We start from the raw sequence: 22691 nt of genomic DNA on the forward strand, positions 1-22691 counted from the left end.
ATGGCGTCGCTTGGCTTGGCTGCGTCGCACTAATGGCGCGAGCGAGCGAGCGAGCGCGCCGGTCCCCGGCGGACAGCGGTACGTATGCTTCGAGCCCAAGGGACGTCACTCGCATTCATAGGCTTCACCAGGAAACCGCGAGGAGAAGTTAAGGCGGGCGGGCGGGCGGGCGGCCACACGTCGCACGTAGTACGTTGTTTTTAGGTCTTAATTGTAGGGGATCGTTAGATTAACCTGGATGATCGGAACGTGCGACCAGCAGCCGACCACACGGGAGGGGAGTCTCTCTGTGAGTTCAGCTCCAGGACTTGGGTTTTCCAAGTGTGCAGTCGGCGTGGCATGGGTTTGATCTCCAGGCTACCAGACTACACCTCTCAGCTAGTCAGATCCCTTCCAGTGCCAAACTGTTTTACTATGTTCATCGCGATTCTCAAAATGGGCCACCGGTCCAACACATGCGTGTAGAGCAGAGCAAGTTTACAAGCGACGCATCTGTTGTGGCCGGAGCACCGAGATAAGCGTGTATCGTAGCCAGAGGAGATACGCCTTGAAGTTGGAGATGCACTGGGACCTGGGTAAACTAAATGAGCACAACTTGAGAGTAGGTGGAAAGAGATAGGGAACCATTATTGAATCAGCCAAGCCAAAAGGGAAAAAAAACAAGAAACAAATCGGTTATACTAGGAATTCATGTGAAATTTCTGCTAGGCTGGGCAAAAAGGCCCTGACGAAATTTCCAGTTGCTCTCGACCAGGGATTACATTACCGGCGATACAGCATTTATCAGTGAGTCCCGGTAACGATAATCAGTTGAAAATCGGTGGAAAATCACCAAAACCGATTGGTAAAGAGACCTAAATTCAAAAAAATGAAATTCAACAATTTATCATCGATAATCGATGCAAACTGAACGATTTATCGCTTCGCCTACTGAAAATATATTTTGGCAGTGGAAAAAAAATAAAGGTTTGATAGCATTTAATTTTTTAGGTTATGTATTATATTATATTAGATAAATTACACATACATGCACAATTTTGCATATAGAATTGCCTAAGAAATAAACATGTTTACATATTTTGCCCATAAAATTGCATAAAGCACATGAATTTGCACATATATACAAACCACGAAGTGCATAGTTCATATAAACAAACGAGTGCATAGTCCATACAAATTTCATAGTTCACAGAAATAAAAGAGTGCATAGTTCATACAAACCTCATAGTGCATAGAAACAAGAGTACATACTCTATACAAGCCACGTACAAACTTAGCAAGCACATAGTCCATACATGAAGGCATTCGGCGTATCAATTTAATCATTCTTCGGTCTCTTCGATTATCGACGCCACGATCAACTCCCTCGCTCCCAGCTGCAGCATCATCGATAATTGCCGCATATATATTGATTATCGGCCTTAATCGTACGAAAATCGGCCTTAATCGCATGAGTTAGTGGATGGTAACGGGTAGTTAGATAAAAATATTTTTTTCCTAAGCAAACAATTGTTGTTTTCAACATGTGACAACATTCTGGAATCAAGAGAAGGTCTAGTTTTTTATAAAAATAAGTTCTCTACTTTTTATAAATTTTTTTAAATTTTTGAATTTTTCATTGAAATCTAGCGAAATTCCAGTCGGTTTACGTTCTCAGCTAGCATCGGTAACGATAAATTTCACCGATAATCGCGATTATCGAGCGGTTTTGTATTCCCTGCTCTCGACCAGGCAACCTTATTAGATGGAGACGGCACCCACAAATTCTGCTGCCCAAAGAAGTTGGTTCGTAGCACACGACAGGCGGTACACGCATTGATGTTTGTTGGCATAAGTATCTGTAGATGGTTAGGCTGTCAAAACATGCATGGCGTGCTCGGACAGCAGGACCACGCACGACACGACATCAGTATCTGCACAAGCTTATTGCGTAGTTGGGGGGGGAATTCACTTGGGTTCCTTCTTCTAGTATAAATTTTTTCGAAATATTTTTTGCTTATATAACTCCGCATTTGAGTAGAACGTCTAGTGCTCGTTTCATGCGAAATGCTAATTTTGTACTGGCGGAAACTCTCGCTCATACTTCCACAAATCATAAGGGCAACGCACCGGAGGCGACAGATTCCATCGCGGTTATATAATATTTTGACTTCACCCAACGGCTTCTTTTAGAAACTTTTTTTTTCAAAACGACCCCGACCCGGTCACTTACTCACATGGTATTATCCTCTAAAATACGGTTGGATACGTCCGGGGGTGCTGTGGGGTTGCCTTCCACGCCATTTATTTTTCAGTTCAATAAACATTGCACCAAGCTGTCGATCAACCGTGTACGCACAGAGCCCGGCCTACCGGCAGAGAACATGCACATGCGCGTATAAGCAGAGAGCAGCCAGCAGGGACATTAACAACGGAAAGCGAGGAAACGGCAAAAACCATCCCCAGATTTTCACTGCCGCACGGAGGAGTCTCCAGCCAGTGCAGCGTCTCATTGTGGAAGCGACCACGCGTCCATGCCTTGCCCTGTAGGCTCCTGCACTGTGCTCGTCTCGTTCTGCTCGTACAAGCACCAACAGGCAACAGCAACCCAGGCCGCCTGGCGCCAAGAGGACGAGGAGCTCACGCACGCATTGATGGCACCCAGGATCCCGCCGCCGCCCCCCCCCCCCCCCCCCCCTCCCCTGACCAGTGCCCAGCATGGTCGCCACAGGACAGGCCCGGCCCTCGGCTTCGGCTCCTCCAGCCACATGGTCCGGTGGTCCCTGGGCGCGGGGCCCACGGGCAGCGTCTCGTGCATCCGTGTATGCATCTGCCTGCGCGCGTGTCGCAGGACACGTCCGCATCTGGCGGCTGGCCGGGCTTGGGGCTGCCTGGCTGGCAGCGGCGCCGCGCGCTTCCTTCCTGCCTGTGCCTGTGCCTGTGAAAGCAACCAACTCGTCTCGAGCCTGAGCTTGGAGCTGGCCCGCCCAGCCCAGATGCTGCCCACTTGTTCGTGGGGGTGGACATCAGATCTGCTGCGCGCGCATCATGGGATGGGCGCCCCAGCTGTTGCGTAGATCGTGCTCTTGTCCTCATGCTTCGCCCCGGGTGTGAGGCTGTGAGCTATAAAGACAAGTACTGCGAGTTCTTGGTGATACGAAATCACAAAAATCTTTTTGTTTTCCTGTTCTACTGCTAGGTTGTGTGATAACGTTTCTTCTTATTTTGTCTATGCACCCAGTAGGCAGGCATAGGCCTTTCATAAAATTGTAGCTTCTTGCCTTTCATGTTTTAGCGAGCGTCCTGCCATAAAATTTCTTTAACAATAACATTCTTGTTCTATCTCTACCCACCACCCTTCCTTTGCCGCCTCGGCCGTTAACTTGCCGAGTGCCACCTCTACTGGGATAACCTATCATTGATCTCTACCGCAATAACATATCATTGCTTCATGATGGGCCAATATTTGCCCTAGCAAGGACATATGCCCCCTCTCAAAACCTTTCTTAAGTCTTTATTCCTGGATGGATTTTTATCCGGCTACCGTGACTCTCTCTCTCAGACTGGAGTAGGTTCAAAGTTTTATTGGAGCTTGAATCCCTCAATCTCAAAATCTAATTTCACACACTCTGCAGAGCCGATACTCTCTAAAGCCAATGTTGGGGTTGGGACCCAAACAAAAGAGAGAACAAGAGAGCAAATGAACAAAAATGGCCAAGAGTTCTTTCCCCCAAACTCTAAGACTCTATTTACATAGAGGAGGAACGACCGTTTTTTATCTATTCCATTGATAGGGTTAAATATTACAAATAGATTCTTAACTTTACAAATAGACCCTAGAGGTTTGCAAATGAGTTGGCAAACCCCCTAATTTGGCCTCTTTTATATACATGGGATCAATAGCCTTTAGCTTCCAAAGACATATCCTCCCAAACAGCCAATATAAAAGAAGCCAAGCTTTACATCTTTCAAATAACACATCCTTATAAATTTTCGTACTTGTTCCCTTTTTTTACTTTTGGAAACTCATAGCAATCCAACGAAACTTCCTGCTTGATGCTGGCAGGCATCTTCAGAGCCATCGGAGCTTACTGGTTGGCGTCGTGACCAGTAGGGTAATAACAAGCCATTTCAAAAAAAAAATCATGTTTTACTCTGGATTTATTATGTTTTGAGATAAACTTCATCTGAGCCTAGTGAGTCAAAGCCTAGATTGAAATTTATTCAAAATAAGCAAAATTTGATTTTATAAAAGAAAAATAAGTGCAATGCAACAATCTTGAAACGCGATATTGACAGCTCAACAGGCCCAGTTTTGAAATTTTTTTCTTCCCAGCCCTGGTCACCACTCACCACTCACCAGCACCCTTGGCTCCTCGGCTCTGAGCCTCTGACCATGTGACGTGTCATGTGTGCTTTGCCGACTGCGAGGGGACGCTCATTGCGTGACAACGCGGAAGAGGTCATGAAATTCGTACCGTCTCAAAAAAAAAAGAAAAGGAAAAAAGGGTGTTCGTTTGTACGAGGGCATTTCGAGCAGAGCACGGCGCGCGCGCAGGACTCGGATCTGCCTCGGCTCGACGGCTCCTCGCCTACGCGGCGCACAAAGAAACGGCAGCCCTGCCCCCTCCCCGCCGCCGTTCCCCAGGACACCGGTACGCGACGGCGCGCGCGGAATCTCCTCGTGCGCCAGAGATCTGGTGGCCGTTGGCGAGGTTTGCCCGGCCGGCCGGCCGGCCGCTTCCCCGCCCTTTCTTCGTCGGACCGGCTACCCGCCGCCGTCTGGCCGGCCGGCTCAGTCAGCGCGTCGACGCGGCTCACGTGACTGTCTCGTCTCTTCTTCCGTTTTTTTAAATAATTTGCAGAAGCACGGCTACGTCATTTAAGATAGGAGAAGCAGGTTCAAAGTCTTACAGTAGTGATATTATATGAAAGGATACAAACTCGAACTCTAGAAGAAAGAACTTAAACATTAAGCAATAAAGGATAACTCAGGGCTGCCACAGGCCGGCCTACTTTCATTAATCTCGTTCCTGATGTGTTGCGTAACCTCCGGTGGCCACCCAGCCTTCTGATCAAACACCCGTCCTCTTCTTCTGTTTCGGTGCCCGCAACACTGCGAATCCAGCGGACGTGGAATCCCGCACCCAAAAGATAGAAAAAAGAAAAAGAAGAATCAGTTCGATCTCGGGAAGATGTGGCGGCCGTTGGGACGGCGATACTGTCTCCCGGATCTTCTGCGGAGCGTCCCCTTCTGGCGCCCCTGGGGACGCGACGTCGCGCCGGCGGTGGCTGCTCTTCCGTTCTCCTCCTCCACCGGGCACGCGACGCGTCCGCGAAGTGGAATCCAATGCCAATCCAATCCAACAGGCCGCTCCCGATCTCCGGCTCCGCGACGCGTGACGCTGCGGCCGGCCGTGTCTGTACGTGCGAGCTGGGTCGGTCCCGGCCACATACGTGCACGTCCCGCGTCGCGCGCCCTGCACCCTGGGTTCCCGTCCTGATACGCGCCGTCGCCGCCTCGCCGGGTGGCAGCGTCGATCAGGACGTCAGGTGACAGGGATGGCAGGCAGCCCGTCGTTTTGACTCGAGCAACACCAAATCTGTAGCGCACCAGTTCAAAAAAAAAAGAAAATCTGCAGCGTTCCAGTTCAATGCACCCGTTAGGTCTGTGGGTCGGTGTTGGAAAGAAAGGTTGACCCTGCGGTAATCCGAGGTCGCGGCGTGTCCAAGTTTACAAGCTACCTCGTCCATCCTCCTGTCAATCTGTCATTACGAACCGTGCCATCGAAGTGACCGAACGAAATATCACTGGAAAACCCGTGGTCATCAGAAACCCATTGCTTTCCTGAATGCACAATGTTAATTCTGAGCTGAAAGTTCCTAAAAAAAGATCTAAACTGAAAGTAACCGTATTAGTATCTAGCGTACTGATTGTGCTTCTTTTCACTTTCACGAGGGTAACAGCCAAGATTCGGTGGTGCTGGTGCGCTAACCCCTATCCCCCTGCGGGGCATGGAAGTGGAAGCCTAGAAAGCGAGGCGACGACCCAACCAAAAGGCTCGCCATCGATCGCGAGGAAAGCGGCGCGAGCAGCCGGGTGAGGTGAGCTCAATCCCCCACTTTCCCTCGCCGCCCCCGGCTTTACCACCCGGTAACAGTGCGCGGCACCACGGAGGAAGACACGCCCCGGCACCGGAGATGGTAGCTTTGCCTTTGCAGCCTAGCTTTATCTTCTCTTTACGAGCTCGTCATTGCTGCCGGCTGGTTGGCCGGGTTAAAAGGCTCCGGCGGCAGATCTAGGGTTCGTGTCATCATATGGATGCTGGCTCCGATGGAGGGATAGGACCCTATAGGAGAGGCAAAGGCGAAGGCCGCTGATCCTTTGCCCCGGGAATGAGCATTTGGTTGAGTACCTCTCTTTCCCTTTCCAGGACGCGTCCGAGCAGCACGTCACCACTCACCAGCACGCACCTCCTGATTGGGAGAAGGATTCATTTCCTCACACTTTGTCACGCTTGAATCAGCTGTGGTCTGTGGAGCCATGGGTAGTCCTGAAAAGTGCCTCATCAGAACTGACCGACCCACCCACTGTAATATTTATCCTTCTCGTTCAGGACATGGGAGTATGGGACACAGTTTCATTTCATCGCTGAGTTACTTCGTCCTTAGTAAATTTAACTGTCTAGCACAAGAAAACACTAGTAACAAGCTTCACTTAGAGACCAATCAACTCGAAACAAACAATCAAACAAACCTACGAGACCAGATCACCAGAATGATTTGCATATAAACTACTACTCGTAGTATAAAAGTATAACACAGATGGGTCACACACACACACTTTACACTTATCAACTGCAAGTAGGCCACGCCCAGGATGAAGTGTACCTATCTAATCTAATCTGCTGACGCTATGGATCACGAGATCTGAGAGGGAAAAAAAGTAGGCTTCACGTAGCTCCCCGGGGGCCCACCTGCCTGATTATAACTGGCAAATTTAGGTTACGTATTAACGCTCCCCCTCTGCTGCTGTCCCCGTCCGGCCGTCCCGGCCGAAGGGCCCCCGAACCTGGCCGGCGGCGAGCCGTCGAGCTCGAGCCAGGCCAGGCCCAGCCGCTCCGGCTCCGCGCTGCTCGGCCGCTCGCTCGGGTCAAAGAACTGATTGATTCGGGGGCAGGGCTGAGGCTGACACGGCCTCTCAGTCTCGGACAGTCAAGTCCTGTGCCGTGCGCGGCGCTCTGTGCTGCTGCCGCCTGCCAGCCGCGCGGGCAGACGCAGAGGCGGCCTGGCTAAAGCTGCCGCGCGCCAGCGACCTGCTGATGAGTCCTGACCGGCCGATCGCACCAAATATTTTTGCAGTTTTGGTCGTACGCAGCTCGATATTCCCCACTTCTTTCATAGCGAAATAAAACCAGCTGGGGAACATGATTGATGAGAGAGACATTGAGAGAGGGTTTGATTGCTCATACCCACCTCCATTCAGGCTTCAGATCAAAATTCTCAACGATAGTAGTAAGTTAAACGTTTTTGTGACGGTAAGAAATGTGAGATCAATTCAATCCAATGCAGAAACAGGCTTCTCCCAACCGTAGAATTTTTCAGAGTTCAGCTCATACCGTGTGCAATCTCATGGAACTACTTAGCACTTCGGTCACAGTTCAGAGACAAGCTCGAATCCACACGTGCTTGGCCCTCGGATCCGACTAATGTCCCGCCCCTCTGGCCCCAAGAGGCCGGCGTCCACTCCAGCCAGGACCCAAAAAAAAAAGAGCCCGTCATCTAAAAAGAGCCAGGATTTTTAACGTGGTCAAACCGAGCCAAATCAAACAGAAAAAGTTACAGCGTTGGCAGTTTGGCACCTATAAAAACTACGGCACCCATAGATGAAGTGGCTCAAATTTTACCGTAGATAATCTAAGAACCGGACAAAGAACCGGCTCTAATTTTATATAATTACGGATTGAAAAAAATTAAGTATCAAGTTGAATTGTGAAAGAAGCATTAACGTCATGATCCATTACCACCCCTAAGTATGACACATTTTTCTACACTGAACAACGATAAAGATGCGGGCTCTAAATGATAAATGTGACAAGCAAAGGAAGGGAGCGCTTTCATTTGCGCTCACGCAGAAAGAGCTGCCGCGTAACACTGTTCCCCAAATAGACTGAATAATAGATATGATAGAAATATATATAACATGATAATACCTATCTATATTTTGGCATAGTATGAATAACCATATTTAACGAAGTCAACGGATGGTCAAAAGAGAAATGAATTAAGTATTTTTACCGTTTTAGCATAATATTTATTCTCTCTATTCGAAATTATAGATCATTTTAGCTTCTAAATACATAATTTTTGCTATGTACACTATGTCTAATACCTAGTAAATCTATGTATCTAAAAAGCTAAACGAGCTATAATCAAAACGGAGAGAGTAGCTTATCTATAGAAATAATAATTTATATGTGTAGTAAATATAATATTTAAAACAATCGAGCTCGGTCTAAATTTTTTTAACAGCAGTTCTTATTGCCCCTTTGGCAAATGATAAGAAGTTCTAATTAAAAAATCTAAATAATTACTGACTAGCTTAAATAATCAATGATTAAGTAAATTAGGTTTCATTTACATAAATGGTTAGGGGGTCATGGCCCCTGCCGGGCCCCCTGGCTCCCCCAGTGCCCGGCAGCAGTTGTTCCATGCGAGGAAGAAAGCCTCGTGTCTTAGGCTAATTCGAGTGAAGTGTTTTATATTAATATATTGATATTTTTAAAGTAGCCATATAAGCAAAAAATAAAATAAAATGATGTTTGAAACTACCTCTACAAGACTACAATGCAAAAATTCATAGTGTGGTTTTATAGGCTCCAAATAGCTTTTGATTTTATAATTACAAGAGTTTCTTTAAGTATACAGTATGATTTAGATACTCACAACACACGCACACTCACCTCTATGAACACACGTACCCAAATCTTACTCCTATGAGTATCTTCGAATACTGAGCTGGCAAATTCTCGACATTGATGAAGTTACCGCAGACGCCTTGCTGTCGATAGAAACATCGTCTACTACTGAAAGTACAACGCCGTTAAATTATAGAAAATTCGCTTCTACAGTGAGTTGAACCTATGACCAGTGCACTGTACTGAGGCTCTAGAGGTGTTTTCATGACTCAACAAGAGTTGATAACTATGTACACATAGTTTCATTTAGATGAAACTAGTTTTCTCGATATCTTCTTTTCTTAAATTTGATGCCATGTAATAAAAAAAAAATCCTATATAGCATGCTAATTAATAAAAATGAATCCCCATAAAACATTCCATTGGGATTAGCCTTAAGATAAGCACCGCTGGGGGCCTTTCCCGGGATGGACCAGCCGCGTCGTGCCAGAACAAGCGCGGCGAGCAGCGGATGGGCGAAAGCCTCGGCGCCCCGCCCCCCATCCTTTTAGCATATGCGAGGTGACTCCTCTTTCTTTCTCCCCACAAAGAGGAGAGGAGATTGAGAGCTCGTGGCCCAGCTGCTTTCGCGGCTGCTATTTTTTATCCTCTCATTTCGCTGCGTGGTAGCGATCGTACTCTGTGCCTGCAACTGTAACTTTTTTCTCCGGGTCACTGTGGGAGTCAACTGTTTACTGGCTGAGGCATTCTGACCCGGGAGCTGGTGGTGTCGGTACTTGGTACGGCATGTAATCGCAAGGACAGATCGCGCAGCATTTATTTTCTGTCTCGTCGTGGGCTTGGATCCGCGGAGAGTTCGGCCAGGCTCGCTGAAGGCCCGTTGATGATGTGGAAGGGAAGGCCCATGATGCAAAATCTCAAGGCCAGATAGGAGGAGCGGCTGGCATGAATGAGCGAGCTGGGAAAATGGCCCGCTAGGTCGGGATGTTTCCTGATTGCAGCCCATACCACCAGCACTGGGCCACTGGCCTCGCAAAAAAAAGAAAATGCAGACTGGAGAAGACAAAAAGGGTAAAAAAGAAAAGGGATAAATGCTGCAAAAGGGTGAGGTTGACAGGAGACTGCATGTGCTCCCGATGATCTTTGTGATCTTTTGACCTCTCACAACTCCCGATAATCTTCTCCTTTTCGCTCCCCATTGACAGAAAATCTGTGTGTGCCCAGGTCTTCAGCCTAATCTAGACGGAGACGGAGCTGCTACGATCTAATCTTCTTTAGTTTGTGCCTGTGTTTGGGCCATGTTTTTATGTAATCAAAACATGTAAGAATCCGCTTGCTTCTTTCTTAAATTCAATGCAGTGCTCCTGCTTTATTTAAAAAAAAGAAAAAGAAAATATGTACGTACCCCAATTTGACCATAAACCTCGCGAAGCACTTTATGATTACTCGAACTCCAAATATGTAATGTATGATCACAAGGGCAATCTTAACCGTTACCAACGATCTAATAGGTCAATAATAACAGGGCACTTCAGTTCAAAACCAAACGGTGGTGTTATCGATAGGGGTGGGCATTCGGTAATTTCGGATTGGTTTTTTCGGGTTTTCAGAAATTCAGATTTTAAAAATTCAAATCAAAATTTGCTTCTAAAAAAATAATACACGACAATTCGAGTACCCGACATTTCAGATTCGAGTTCGGATATTTCCGAAATACCCGAGAAAACACCGTGGATCTGCGTCCACCATGCGCGGATCGAGTGCTTTATTGTGGACGGACCAGGCGATGGCTCTGGCTGCCGCAGAACTTCCTGGATTCTAGCGCAGCTGCCGGACGTGGAGCACGCACTCGCCGTCGAGGACTCGAGGGAGACCAACATGCCGTTGTCCGCCCGCTCCTCTCGGTCGGCGACGCCCTTTTCCCTGCTGCGGTTGGGCAAGATGGGGGCGCAAGCACTCACAGGCGTGGTCTGGAGGCAGCTCGGTGATGGCCGAGAGAGATGTGGAGAGAGAGCTGAGAGAGAGGGAGAGATCGCGAGTCGAGTCAGAGAGAAGCGCAGGCCAGATATTTTCGTGCCTTTCCGCGAGAGGTGAACGCATGAGATAAGGATCACAAGTGGGCTGGGCTGTAATCATAAGAACTTTGGAACTTAGGCAGGCCTTCTATAATTTCGGATTTTCAGATATTTCGGGTACAAACCCGAATTACCCGTAATATTTTCGGATTTCCAGACTTACTACCCAAAGTATCTTCAGATTTTTCGGTTTCGGATATTTCAGGTTTAGGCTAATCACAATGGGGGTTTCATGTCCATATTTTCAAGAATGCCACGTCAACTTTGTAGAAGGATGAAACACCCTCTCTCAATAGAGAGTTTCATCTCACTATTTCATATACCAACATACTACTTAAATGCTGCAAATAAATAACCAATAGGATTTACTCAATTGTGTGAAGATGAAACAAAACACTCTCAATGAAGGTTTCACACGGTTTCGAAGTTTTTAGAAATGGGTTAACATAGTTTTATCCTCATGAAACTCCATGAAACTCTTACTTCTTAAATGATGTGCCATGTCATCCAAATTGCTGATGTGGCAGGCTAATTAATGCCATAAAATATCCCATAAAACTCTCATTGTGAATAGCCTTAGGATCGGATTTTTTGGGTTCGGCTTTGCGTTTCGGGTTTTTGCCCACCTCTTATCGATACGTGTTCAAACCAACTAAGCAAACCTGCATTTCAGCCGGCACTCGATTGAAGGGAACGCTGAAGGAACTGAGCACACAAGTTGGCACATAAATGTAACAGCTGGCATATTTATGTGCTGGTAACATATAAAAAAACACGATAACTCCTATTTGCCCTCGGCAAATAGTACAATGGACTAGGGTGAACCTCTTAAAATTCTAAAACGAAAGAAAAAAAACCCGGATAACTCCAAGATAAGTTAAGACAAGTCGTCTGCACATGTGATCCAAAGATCTCCTGGACAGCAACGGCGGATTGACGCAGCGTGCACTCGAGTTTCGACATCCCGATCCATCATCCATTTCGCGAGAACGACGTGGACGGCAGGGCACGCGCCGCGCCACACGCCGAAGCTCCACGACAGATCCGACGCGGGCGGCGAGCGCATCCCTGCCATGTGCCCCGCTCCTTTAATTGGGCCGCACCCGGCGCCCCACCGGCAGGTCCCAGCTCACTCACTCGCGTCCCATCCCATCACGTCGTGTGTTCACTCTCTCCCCGTCGCCCTTCAGCTCAGCTCAGCTCAGCTGAGTTCGAGCTAGAGACAAGAGCCACCCACGCGAACGCCGCCACCTCGCTCGGGTCTCTTCGCCAGCCCGCTGCTCCGGCAATTGCTCGCTGCTGTTTGATTCTGCTGAGGGGAGGAGGCGGCGGCGGAGCGGCGGGGAAGGGATGATGGGGCGGATGCGGGTGCCGGCGGCGGCGCTGCTGGTGCTGGCGGCGTGCGCGGCGCTGCCGTCGGGGACGGCGGCGAACAAGATCAGCATCAACTGGAAGCCCAACACCAACTACTCCGACTGGGTGACGCAGCACAGCCCCTTCTACAAGGACGACTGGCTCGGTACGCCGCGCATTGCATGCTCCTCGATCTCTTCGTCTGTGTTCCCAGATCTGAATCTTCTTCCCTTCTGAAATCCGAACCCGCTCGGTTCTCGCGTGCGCAGTGTTCTACTACACGGCGGGGCAGGCGGACGTAGTGCAGGTGGACGAGGCCGGGTACAACAAGTGCGACGCCAGCAACGCCATCTACAACTACAGCAAGGGCCGCAGCTTCGCGTTCCAGCTCAACGAGACCAAGACCTACTACTTCATCTGCAGCTACGGATACTGCTTCGGCGGGATGCGCCTCGCCATCAAGACCGAGAAGCTGCCGCCGCCGTCCCCGCCGCCGTCCGCCAGCCACAAGTCCGCCGCAGCAGCCTTCGCAAGGTCCCACGCCGCGGGCATCTACGTCGCCGTCGCCGCGCTCGCCGCGCTCCTCAGGATGGTCTAGCTAGGCAAAATCTAGCCAGCCAGCCCTCCGTTCGAGTTCTTTCGTTCAATTTGGAGCTCTTGTTTTCTTTTTTGTTTCTTCCTTTTTTTTATAGTGTGCTTGGGCTCTGAAGAGGAGTCGTAGTAGTGGAGTGTGTTGTGTTGGGTTTATTAGTGGCGTGGATTTGCGGAAGCGATTGATTGAGCTGAGAGATTGATTTATTCCCTGTGTGAAGAACTCTAGCTGAAGTAACCTAGCTTTGCATCTTGTCACGGAGATAAAAGATCTCTTCTACTTTCCCGTCCCTTTTCTGATCCGTGCAATCCTGGTCGTGGCCTGAGGGCTCTCCTTTGGAACAAACGGTATTCGTTCAGCTGCCTGAGTGAATCTCATGTGAGCATCTCAATGGTTCGGGAACGTTCCGGTGGCAACGGGCGAGCAAAGCCATGCCTGCCCATCGGCACATGTTCTGTCGCCTAGGACCGGGAGCCTCCCGTGTCCAGTCTACCGAGCCGCATTTTGACCTGAGATCAGCTCGCGTCGCGGCATGATTTTCCGCGCATTGTTTGCTGCAAAGATGCGCGTCGACCGTTGCAGCTGTACCCCGCGAGAAGGATATGCCAGCGGACATGTGGTGGTTTAGGCAGGCAAACCACGGCTCCCTGCCCGCTCTCGGCTCGGCTTTGTCCGCAAGAGCAGCCCGGTTTCGCGCATGGGTTGCCGATCCAACGCTGGTCTTCGGCGTGCGTGTCTCCGAAGTGCTCCCCGCTCGCTAGGCGCACGCAGAGAATGCCCGGGGCGATGCAGCTCCTCCCCATTGCAGGACTCCGGGAGCGGGAGCTCGTCCGCCGAGAGGTTCGCTACTTCGATTCGCTACGGCCTACGGAGCAGGTACGGCACGGCTAGAAAACGCTCGCCGGCTCCAGTGCCGCCTCACACACAGGACGTGCGGCGCCACGCCGCGCTAGCAAAGCCACATCACGTGGCTGGCCTTGATGGCGCGCGGGTGCGGAACTGCGGATCTCCATTTACTACGGGCTTTCCTCATCTCCGGTGGACGGCGCGTGGGGGAGCGACTGCGACTGCGACGGTCTGTCCTCTGCACCTCAAGAGGAAGGAAGAAGAAAGGGCTAAAACGGCAAGAACGAAACCGCAAGAGGTGCAGAGGCGCTGCGACTGCCACCGTCAGGAACCGCACCTCTCGGGAGGAATTCAGGACAGAGGAGTAGATGCTGCCCTGTGATCATCAACGCACTAGAGACCGCGCATCAGATCTGGTTGGAGACCATCATTGTCAACGCAGGTACGCGACAGCGCCAACAAAGTCCTCCTGTTTAAACCCCAACTGCGTACCGACCAAACATGAACTACGGGTACGACAAAGTGGTGCACAGTGAGCACTATCCCGGAACATAATGTTTGAAAAAACTGTATGACAAGACAAGCTATCCATCAGGTGATCTGAAGGTCAGCTTCATGGTAACAGGGTACTAAGTATTGCATAGTTCTAGCTATCCATATCCGGGCAAGAAATACAGCAAGGCAATTTGTTGCCACTCACGGACTGCACTATCATGGCACACACCGCCACACCGGGAAGGGGGGGAAAGGCATAACGATAAAAAATGGGGAGAGGGGAGACAAAAATTTGTGATGGTTAAAGCAACATGTTCACCACAACTTCCAGCAATGGAAAATTCACACTCTAAACTTCTGCTTAGTACTGTTTTCCTATCCCACACATTTTCTATTACCTTTGAGCAGCACTGCATTAACCCTCGAGCATTGCCTTGGCTGCATCAATAAGTGCAGGTCTCAAGCTGTTAGATGCTCGACCAAGGACAGTGTAGCTTTCCTTGTCCTCAACATCAACATCAGCACCATGTCTAATTAGCAGAAAAGCAACCTAGGATAAGATTGTAACACAAGAATTAGTAATGCCCTGTATTGATTTAATAAAAACACACAAGGGCAATCAATCACGTCTATCGTGACTCAAAATCTGGAGCTTCCTTTGGTATTTAAAAGGCAGTGAGTCACCAATGAACTAATAGGTAATCCGCACTACTTAGCAGCCTAAAAGTAGTTAAAAAAAGGCTAGGATCGTGGTCAGAGATAATTAAGGGCCTGCTTGGTTGGATGCCAAAATATTGGCATGCCAAAATCTGGGCATGCCAATTTTTTTACCAAAATCTTGGCAAGTTTAGAATAGCACTTAGTTAGGTCTTAGGTGGGCTGATTTTTTGGCCTTCAACCAAATAGGTGCCAAAGTTTACAGGTTTACCCACATTTTGGTATGCCCACATTTTGGCATCCAACCAAGCAGGCCCTAAGTTAAGCCGGCATTCAAGGTGCAATTTGCAGTGCAACAGACACCACAGAAGCAGAAGCATGGAAACCTGAAAATTACTTGAACGAATTCATGCAATAAAACCATAAAAAGCTACCTCTTTGCGCTCTCATATTATGGCATCCACATCAACCAACTATGCACACTTACAAGAAAGAAGCCAGAAAAAATTACCCCTTGGTTCTCGCATATAACAGCATGCATCAGAGGCGTTTGTCCTGTCCTGTCAACAGCATCAACCTCGGCACCTTCCTCGATGAGGAATTCGCACAGTTCAGCATTTCCAGTGCTTGCAGCTCTATGCAAGGGCGTGCAGCCAAACTGACAAGATAGACATTGAAGGTTTACATATCTAGCAAAATTTCAGTTCTAGACTTGCAGTGTATAAAGAATCAGAGATGCATAAGCATATGCGGTAACAGTGATCAACATATTTCCAGGAAACATTCTAAAAGAACTTCAAATTCTTGGTGATTATTTTTTAGTCTGAACTGATTCTAGGTGACAAAAGAATTCTACTAAATTAAATGCTAATAAGAAACAATTGTTGTTGCAAAACACTGTACTTTGTATCAGGATCAATCTTATGTCCAAACATCAAAGAATACCCCATCATGGTTTACCCGTTCTGGATTTGAGTCCTACCACCACAGAAAGCCACATGGGCACATATTTCTCTTAGATTGTTGAAAATGCACATACCTTGTCTTTCTTGTTGACTTTTGCACCATGTGCTATTAGTTTTTCAGCTATGTTAATCCTCCCTTTGCTTGCAGCATAATGAAGAGCAGTTCGACCACCATCAGTAGTCAGGTCAACATCAGCACCTGGTAGTAAAAATTTATGATTACATCTGTTACTAAAATCTTAAATGATAGACTAGTGAAATTCCAAAATAAAATAGCGCAAGGGGAGCACAAACTCGTTTTTAACAGAAGAAAATGAAATATACTGGTTTAATGCTTCTGAACGATGCTAGATAAATAGGAAATATGTCACACTATGATACTTTGCAATTCTAATGTTCTAGTACACTGAAATAAACCTTTACTTGGTTTTTGTGAAGAATAGGAATATTTTAAGGAGCTCATTCAAGGAAATAAGAACATTTAGCATCCTCTATAGACTAGCTTAGTTCCGAACATGCATGTCAGCTCTCATTTCACTTCTGCAGGATATACAAATTAGTGCAGCATATGATTGGTGAAGTTTTTAACAAGAACCAACATGAGGACATTCTGAAAAATAGCAGTGTATGCCGATATCAGTGAATACCCGAAAGGAAAAAAAAAGAAAAAAGCACCACAGTTCAGATCACTGACCAGCAGCAAAGATCAATTTGAATGTTACAGGCCAACACCAACCATGTCCTAAGTGTTAAGCACCATGTTGCTATAGTAAAAAATAACTAACCACCAAATTAGCCATATCATTTCAAGAAGAGAAAAATGTAACACAGCGAGAGATACCATGACTTGTTCAAGTCATGCATTTCAGCTCTCATTTTTGTTTTTCCAGGATACACCGATACACAAATGACAAATTAGCACAATATGTGCAGAGGCATTTAATATATATAGAAAACGTGACTGAAGCTCTGAAAAAGAACCAGAAAGAGGACATCGACAAGCAGCAGTGGTACACTTGGAAAAGTTTACCCGAAATGTGCATCAGTGACCAAACACAACACTGATACGAAATGTTATTGTCCTAGAGCAACTATGAGCCTCTTAAGCACAAAGTAACCATATGTCTATATAAATACATCACTGTCCACTAACTATATGAAAATCTGTCAGAGATGCACACATTTGCACTAATTACTGCACCTGGCTGAAATTGCACGAACAGACATGGCCATCAGAAAATGTCAGATGGTCAGTTCATCATGTCTACCCTAACTAATCTTAGAAATTTGTAGCAGAAATAACAGAACTCGCCCAAACCATCGGCCTGGTCTCGTACCTCGCTCAAGCAGGATTTCGACGATCTGGGCGTTGCCGGTGCTGGCCACGGAGTGGATCGGCGCCCACCCCTCCTCGTCCTTCGCGTTCAGGACGCTCGCCGCAGCGCCACCACCTGCTTCCAGGAGCGCGAGCACCACCTAAACCCACCAAAACACCGTCAAAACCCTACACCCAGCATATCCGATTCTAGAGAGTGGAAGTCCTCTTTGCGTGCCTGGGGGTGCCCGGCGGCGGCGGCGACGTGGACGAGGGAGCGGCCGTCCTCGTTGCGGAGGGAGAGGTCGGCGGGGGTGAGGGAGGCGAGCGCGGAGGCGTCGCCAGACTCCGCGGCTCTGAAGAGCTCCTTCTCCGATGGGCGCCCCTCCCCGCCACCGCCGGCGTCGACGTCCATTGCCGCCATCAGGGTGTGGGGCGCTGGTCCGGAACTGGGAGGAGGGCAGTAGGGGACAGGGGAGGGGCCGGAGGCAGGCGAAGCAGCGAAGGCAAGACAGAAAGGTCAGAAGGCGCTTCGAGTTGCGTTTCGGGGGCATGGTGGAGTGCGCTTTCCACACGAGTAAGCGCCCCCTCATCCAAGAAAGAAGACGAGCTTGGGCTTCTCGGTTTCTTGCAGTCATGCATAGCTGGGCCGTCTATGTGGAGTCTGGATGGTCGGTTAGAACTGGGCCATCCCACGGCCCAAGAAAGAAGACGTATTGTGCCCTGTCTCTGACTACGAAGAGCTCCCTCGCAAGACGGCCTCTGCTCGGTGCTCGCGTCGTCTCGCTCACGCTTTCGTTGGATTAGGATTAGGATTACGATTGCGTTGCGATCTTTGGTCTGGAGTCAAGGAGAGGATGATGAACAGGCAGTTTTTCTGAATCTGGTGATGGAGAGCCTCGCTTGTACTCTGCGCCGCATCAATCTTCCCAGCCATCTCTTCTAGTACCCATCAACAGCTGCCACTGAGGCTACAATTGGTCGCTAATGTTCGGGATCACACGCGCGGGTGCGATTGATTCCGTCGCAGAAGCCCCGTACATGTTGTTGCAAGTGGACCTAGCACCTGTTCATCTTCCTCCTCACGACGCCGGCCAGTTTCGGGGAGGGGGTTTGTCGGGGGCTGGGGATCCATCACCATCAAACATAAAATAGGAGGAGGGAAAGGCAGGAAAGCCCGACGATGATGGCGGGTTAAGGGGGCAGGGTGGCGAGGCGGCGGTTGCCCCCGGCCGCCGACGGTTGGTTAGACAATCAGTGGACCACGAATAGAGTGGGGACGTAGGAAGCCAAGTGTGGCAGCGGTGAGTGGCGGGCGGTGGTGGATCCGGCGGCTCCCGCCCGTCAGAGAAGGATGATGGCCGGCGGTAGAGGCGAGCTCGTGATGGGTCTTACGGACCTTCTGCGATGACTCGCATCTGGAACAGCCCCCGCAATTGGCACGGTCAGAAGCTGCGACCCGGCGAACGCGAAGAGGCAAGCCGGATACAAACATGGGCTCCGACACTTGCAGACGATCGCTACAAGCCTGGAGCCGCTGCCACCTGCGGCGATCAACTTGAAACCAAGCTGCCCGAATCGTCCGCACCAAACGCCCTTTCAATATCGCTCTTCTGGGCGACGATGACGGCGCCGCCCGCCGATGAGCTGCCTGATTACATCGACGCTTACACGGTTTGTTGGCGGCTCCACTATGTATGTATAATCCATGATTCTGCACTTTCCACTACGGATGATATTTTTTAAATATATATTGGATTGTTGGGTCGATAAAAAGGATGATATTTTTTAAATAATTTAAAAGAAAAAATTAACTAAAGTAGCATGCCATCGTAATTAATTAGCTGATAAAAAATATTATTAAAAAATAATATTATTAAATACACACTGCATTGTTACCTTCGACGCACGCCGGCAAGTGGAGCTTGCCATTCTCTAGTAAAGCGGAGTGCATCCCGGAGCAGAGCTCAACCTCTGGTTCGGCCTAGCCGCCCGCCTCCCCCCTTCCACCTCTGCGCTTTCGACCTCTCTGCAGTCGGCACTGGACTTTGAGCGACCATCTACAGCCGTTCGCACCTGGGTAGATCTCTTGACATGCCTAGGAGTTGGTCGCCGTTCCAGCTCGACCTCATCAACCTGGGCTCTGGCAGGTTTTGTGCCGTCAAGATCGTCCGTCCTACTCTGCCCCCACCTGAGATGGGTGGTCACAAAACACCCTGATATGAAATGTTATTGTCCTACAGCAACTATGAGCCTGTTAAGCACAATGCAGCTATCAGTGGCGGAGCTAGAAATGAACCGTAGGGGGGGCCATTTTGCCTAGAAACTGGAGTAGCAAATAAAGAATCAGCCTAGTTACCTGCTGTTGCCTTCTTGCCGAATGCGGATGATGCTGAATTGCTGAGCGCTGGAACCCCTGACTAAGAACTGAGAAGGAAGAAGCCTGCCCTTGGTAGGTGGCGCTAGGGATTGGACGAACCACGAACTGGTTGGGGATTGGGGAATTGGGATTGGCGGATTGCGGCAGCCTCCGGCTATTGATCTCGCGGCCGGCTGCGGAGGCCGGCGAGCGGCAGACGATGGAGACCGCCAGACCGGCGGGCGGGGCCGGGGGCGGCGGAGGCGGGGGCCGGGGGCTGACGAGGCGCGAGCGGCGCGCTGCGTGCGGTCTGCAACTTCTGGCGTGGCTGCCAGCCTGGGTGAGTGGGTGTACACGAGATGGGCCTTTTGCATATACCTATGTGATTTCATTTGGGCCAAGAGGGGGCTACGGCCCACGTTTGCCGACATATAGCTCCGCCAACGGCAGCTATACGTCACTATTCACTAAAGCATATATGCAAATCTGTCTGAGATGCACGCATTTGCACTAATTACTGCACTTGGCTGAAATTGCACGAACAGACATTACCATCAGGAAACGCCAACTCGCCATGTACCAATTTGCCCAAACCATCGGCCTGGTCTTGTACCTCTCTCAAGCAGCATGTTGATGATCCGGGCGTTGCGCCGTTGCCGGTGCTCGCCAAGGAGCGCGGAGTGCATCGGCGCCCAGCCCTTCTCGTCCTTAGTGTTCAGAAAGTTCGCCGCAGCGTCACCACTTGCTTCCTCGAGAACGAGCACCACCTAAACCCACCGAAACACCATCAAAACCCTAAACCCAACCTATTCGATTCTAGAGAGTGAAAGTCTCCTTGCAGTGGCCGCCGGGGGCGGCAATATGGAGGAAGGAGCGGTCGTCCTTGTTGCAAAGGGAGAGGTCGGTAGGGGTGAGGGAGGCGAACGCAGAGGCATCGCCGGACTCCGCGGCGTTGAAGAGCTACTTCTCCAACGAACACCTCTCGCCGCGAGGGTGGCATCGACGTCCATCGCCGCGGCCATCATAGTTAGTGTCACTCTAGTGTGGAATAAAAGATAGAGTCATCGTCAAATAAGAAATTACTTTATTTTTTAGTATCATCTATCAGTTAGCTAAAAGTAGCTCGTGTAAACTTGTACGGAAGGAGTGTTATTTAGAGCAACTGCAGCAATATCTCCTAAATCAAAATTTTTAAATGCTAAATGAGGGTTGCTTTTTTTGGCAATAGCCTTCAATTCTAAGAGGGCTTCCTAGAGACCCTAGGAATGGAGGGTGGAGAAGAGGAATTGGAGGGCTCCACAAAATAGAGGGCCTGGTACAGAGTCTGCTGGAGTGCATCTTTTCTGTTTAACCCTCTATCGCTTGAGACGCTTGAGATAGGAAGTTGTTTAAAGAGTCTGCTGGACTTTCTTACAAAGGTAAAATAGCCGATTCCAACTTTTGCCTCGGTCTCAAATTCATCTCTCAACTACAAAATTAACCAATTTCATCCTCAAACTTTCTATTTGAGCTTAATTTAATCCTTAATCCCTATGTGGCGTACCATGTTAGCATGCCTAGTCAACAATAGGTGATATAAAAGTAAGTCAACACATATAAATAGACTCTTGTACCTCTAATTTTTACTCACATTCGATGTCTCATAAAAAAATATGTTTCAATGAACAATAAGAATATACGGATAAATAAAAGCGTAGACCTTTTATTCATAGATATAAATCTTTTCTTCATAGACATAAGATCGTCAATAACTTATTTTTGCTATATTAATGAATTATGGATTAGTATACCACTTGAGTTGATAGCATTGTTGGACTTTGTAAGGTGTCCAAAATTTTACATACACACCGATCACATCATACACACTGGTCACATCATACTAGTGATTAAATTGAGCCTAAATGAAATATTTTAAGATTAAATTAGTCCATTTGATAGTTGAAGGATAAATTTAAGCCTTGGAAGAAAGTTTGCCATTTAGAAACGCTAGATTTTTGCATGTGCTAAATAACAATGCATGGTTTGAGAAAAAAGATAGAAATGGTAAGAGAGAGAAGTTGTCATACTTCATGTAAGATAAAAATTCTTTAGAATTAAATATTTTGCATAGGATAAGGATAAGGAAAATTCTAGAGTTTGATATTTTATAAAGAGGAGTATGTAAGTTGCCACAGCAACACCACAGTACCAATCAACACCCATAAATAGGTCAACCTTCTCTCTTTCAAAACCTCCCCCTTCTTAGAAGACGGTGTCAAAGAAACACCAATTTCTCAACAATATAGTATGTATTTATTTCGTTCGGGGATCAATTGTGATGAGTTAGGCGCATTATAATTTTTTTGTTAAATTTAACTATGTAGTGTTTGGTTAGAGAGATAAATCTAACCAAACTTTTTGTTTGACCAGAGGAGTTTGCGGGATGGGATGGACGCTCAATTTCACACAGTTAACAACTGTAACTCGTGGGCCCATTTGTCATTCCTTGGACCCCACCTGTCATTCTCTTTTCTTTATTTTTTTACTTTTTGTTGTGCCTTATCTTCTCCAGGGGCGGCAGGCAAAAACGAGCACGCCGAGAGCTCCACTCGCCCCTGCCGCACTCGTCGCTCGCTTCTGGTGCCGCGCCGCCGCTCGCCCCTACACGCTCCGCCGCTCACCCCTGCCGCACCAGCTGCTTGCTTCCAGCTCCAGCTCGCCGGCCGCGGCTTGCCGTGCCGCACCGCTGGCCGCAGCTGGCCCCGCCGCTCGCCCCTGCAAGCCGCTAGACACCGCTGACCACAGTTGCCGCACCCACCGCTCGCCTCCGGTGCCGCCCCGCCGGCCGCGGCTCGCTCGTGCCGCACCGCTGGCCGCTGTTGCCCCCCGCCGCTCGCCCTGCAAACTCCGCCACTCACCCCTGCCGCACCAGCCGCTCGCCTCCAGCTCCATCTCGCCGGCCGCCGCTGCCGTGGCTCGTGCTTACCGACGCGCGCCGAACAGAGAGAGACGGGAGGGGACGGGGACGAAGGGTTTCGACTCGTCCCCTCGTTTTGGAGGGATGAGACGAATCCGGATCAGAGGGTATATTCTCTTTTGGATGAACCCAACCCGTATAATTTCGAACCAAACACTATATAAACCTCCGAACCAAACAC

At 48.9% G+C, this 22691-nt stretch overlaps 2 protein-coding genes across 2 annotated transcripts; one reads left to right on the forward strand and one right to left on the reverse strand.

Annotated features, from left to right (window-relative positions):
• The first annotated feature begins 12099 nt into the window (after nt 1-12099).
• Nucleotides 12100-13185, forward strand: LOC112875754 (lamin-like protein). The gene is made up of 2 exons (XM_025939721.1): nt 12100-12491; nt 12595-13185. Exons 1-2 carry the CDS (start codon nt 12323-12325, stop codon nt 12921-12923), a joined length of 498 nt encoding a protein of 165 aa, XP_025795506.1. The 5' UTR covers nt 12100-12322; the 3' UTR covers nt 12924-13185.
• Nucleotides 13186-14335: 1150 nt separating this feature from the next.
• LOC112878167 (26S proteasome non-ATPase regulatory subunit 10) lies at nt 14336-18308 on the reverse strand. Its single transcript, XM_025942592.1, has 5 exons — nt 17434-18308; nt 17218-17356; nt 15955-16079; nt 15427-15573; nt 14336-14808 (listed from the first exon to the last, which is right to left on the reverse strand). The coding sequence occupies exons 1-5, from the start codon at nt 17617-17619 to the stop codon at nt 14674-14676; spliced, it is 732 nt and encodes a 243-aa protein (XP_025798377.1). The 5' UTR covers nt 17620-18308; the 3' UTR covers nt 14336-14673.
• Between the last annotated feature and the right edge of the window lie 4383 nt (nt 18309-22691).

The sequence above is a fragment of the Panicum hallii genome, chromosome 9, assembly GCF_002211085.1.
Source record: "Panicum hallii strain FIL2 chromosome 9, PHallii_v3.1, whole genome shotgun sequence".
Classification (NCBI taxonomy): Eukaryota; Viridiplantae; Streptophyta; class Magnoliopsida; order Poales; family Poaceae; genus Panicum; species Panicum hallii.

Coding starts and splice junctions, on each gene's coding strand:
- LOC112875754 (XM_025939721.1), top strand. CDS start 12,323: ATGATGGGGCGGATGCGGGTGCCGGCGGCGGCGCTGCTGGTGCTGGCG. Junction 12,492..12,594: donor CTACAAGGACGACTGGCTCG/GTACGCCGCGCA, acceptor TCGCGTGCGCAG/TGTTCTACTACACGGCGGGG.
- LOC112878167 (XM_025942592.1), bottom strand. CDS start 17,619: ATGGCGGCAATGGACGTCGACGCCGGCGGTGGCGGGGAGGGGCGCCCA. Junction 17,357..17,433: donor CCGCCGCCGGGCACCCCCAG/GCACGCAAAGAG, acceptor TGGTGGGTTTAG/GTGGTGCTCGCGCTCCTGGA. Junction 16,080..17,217: donor CGAAATCCTGCTTGAGCGAG/GTACGAGACCAG, acceptor TTTTACTACCAG/GTGCTGATGTTGACCTGACT.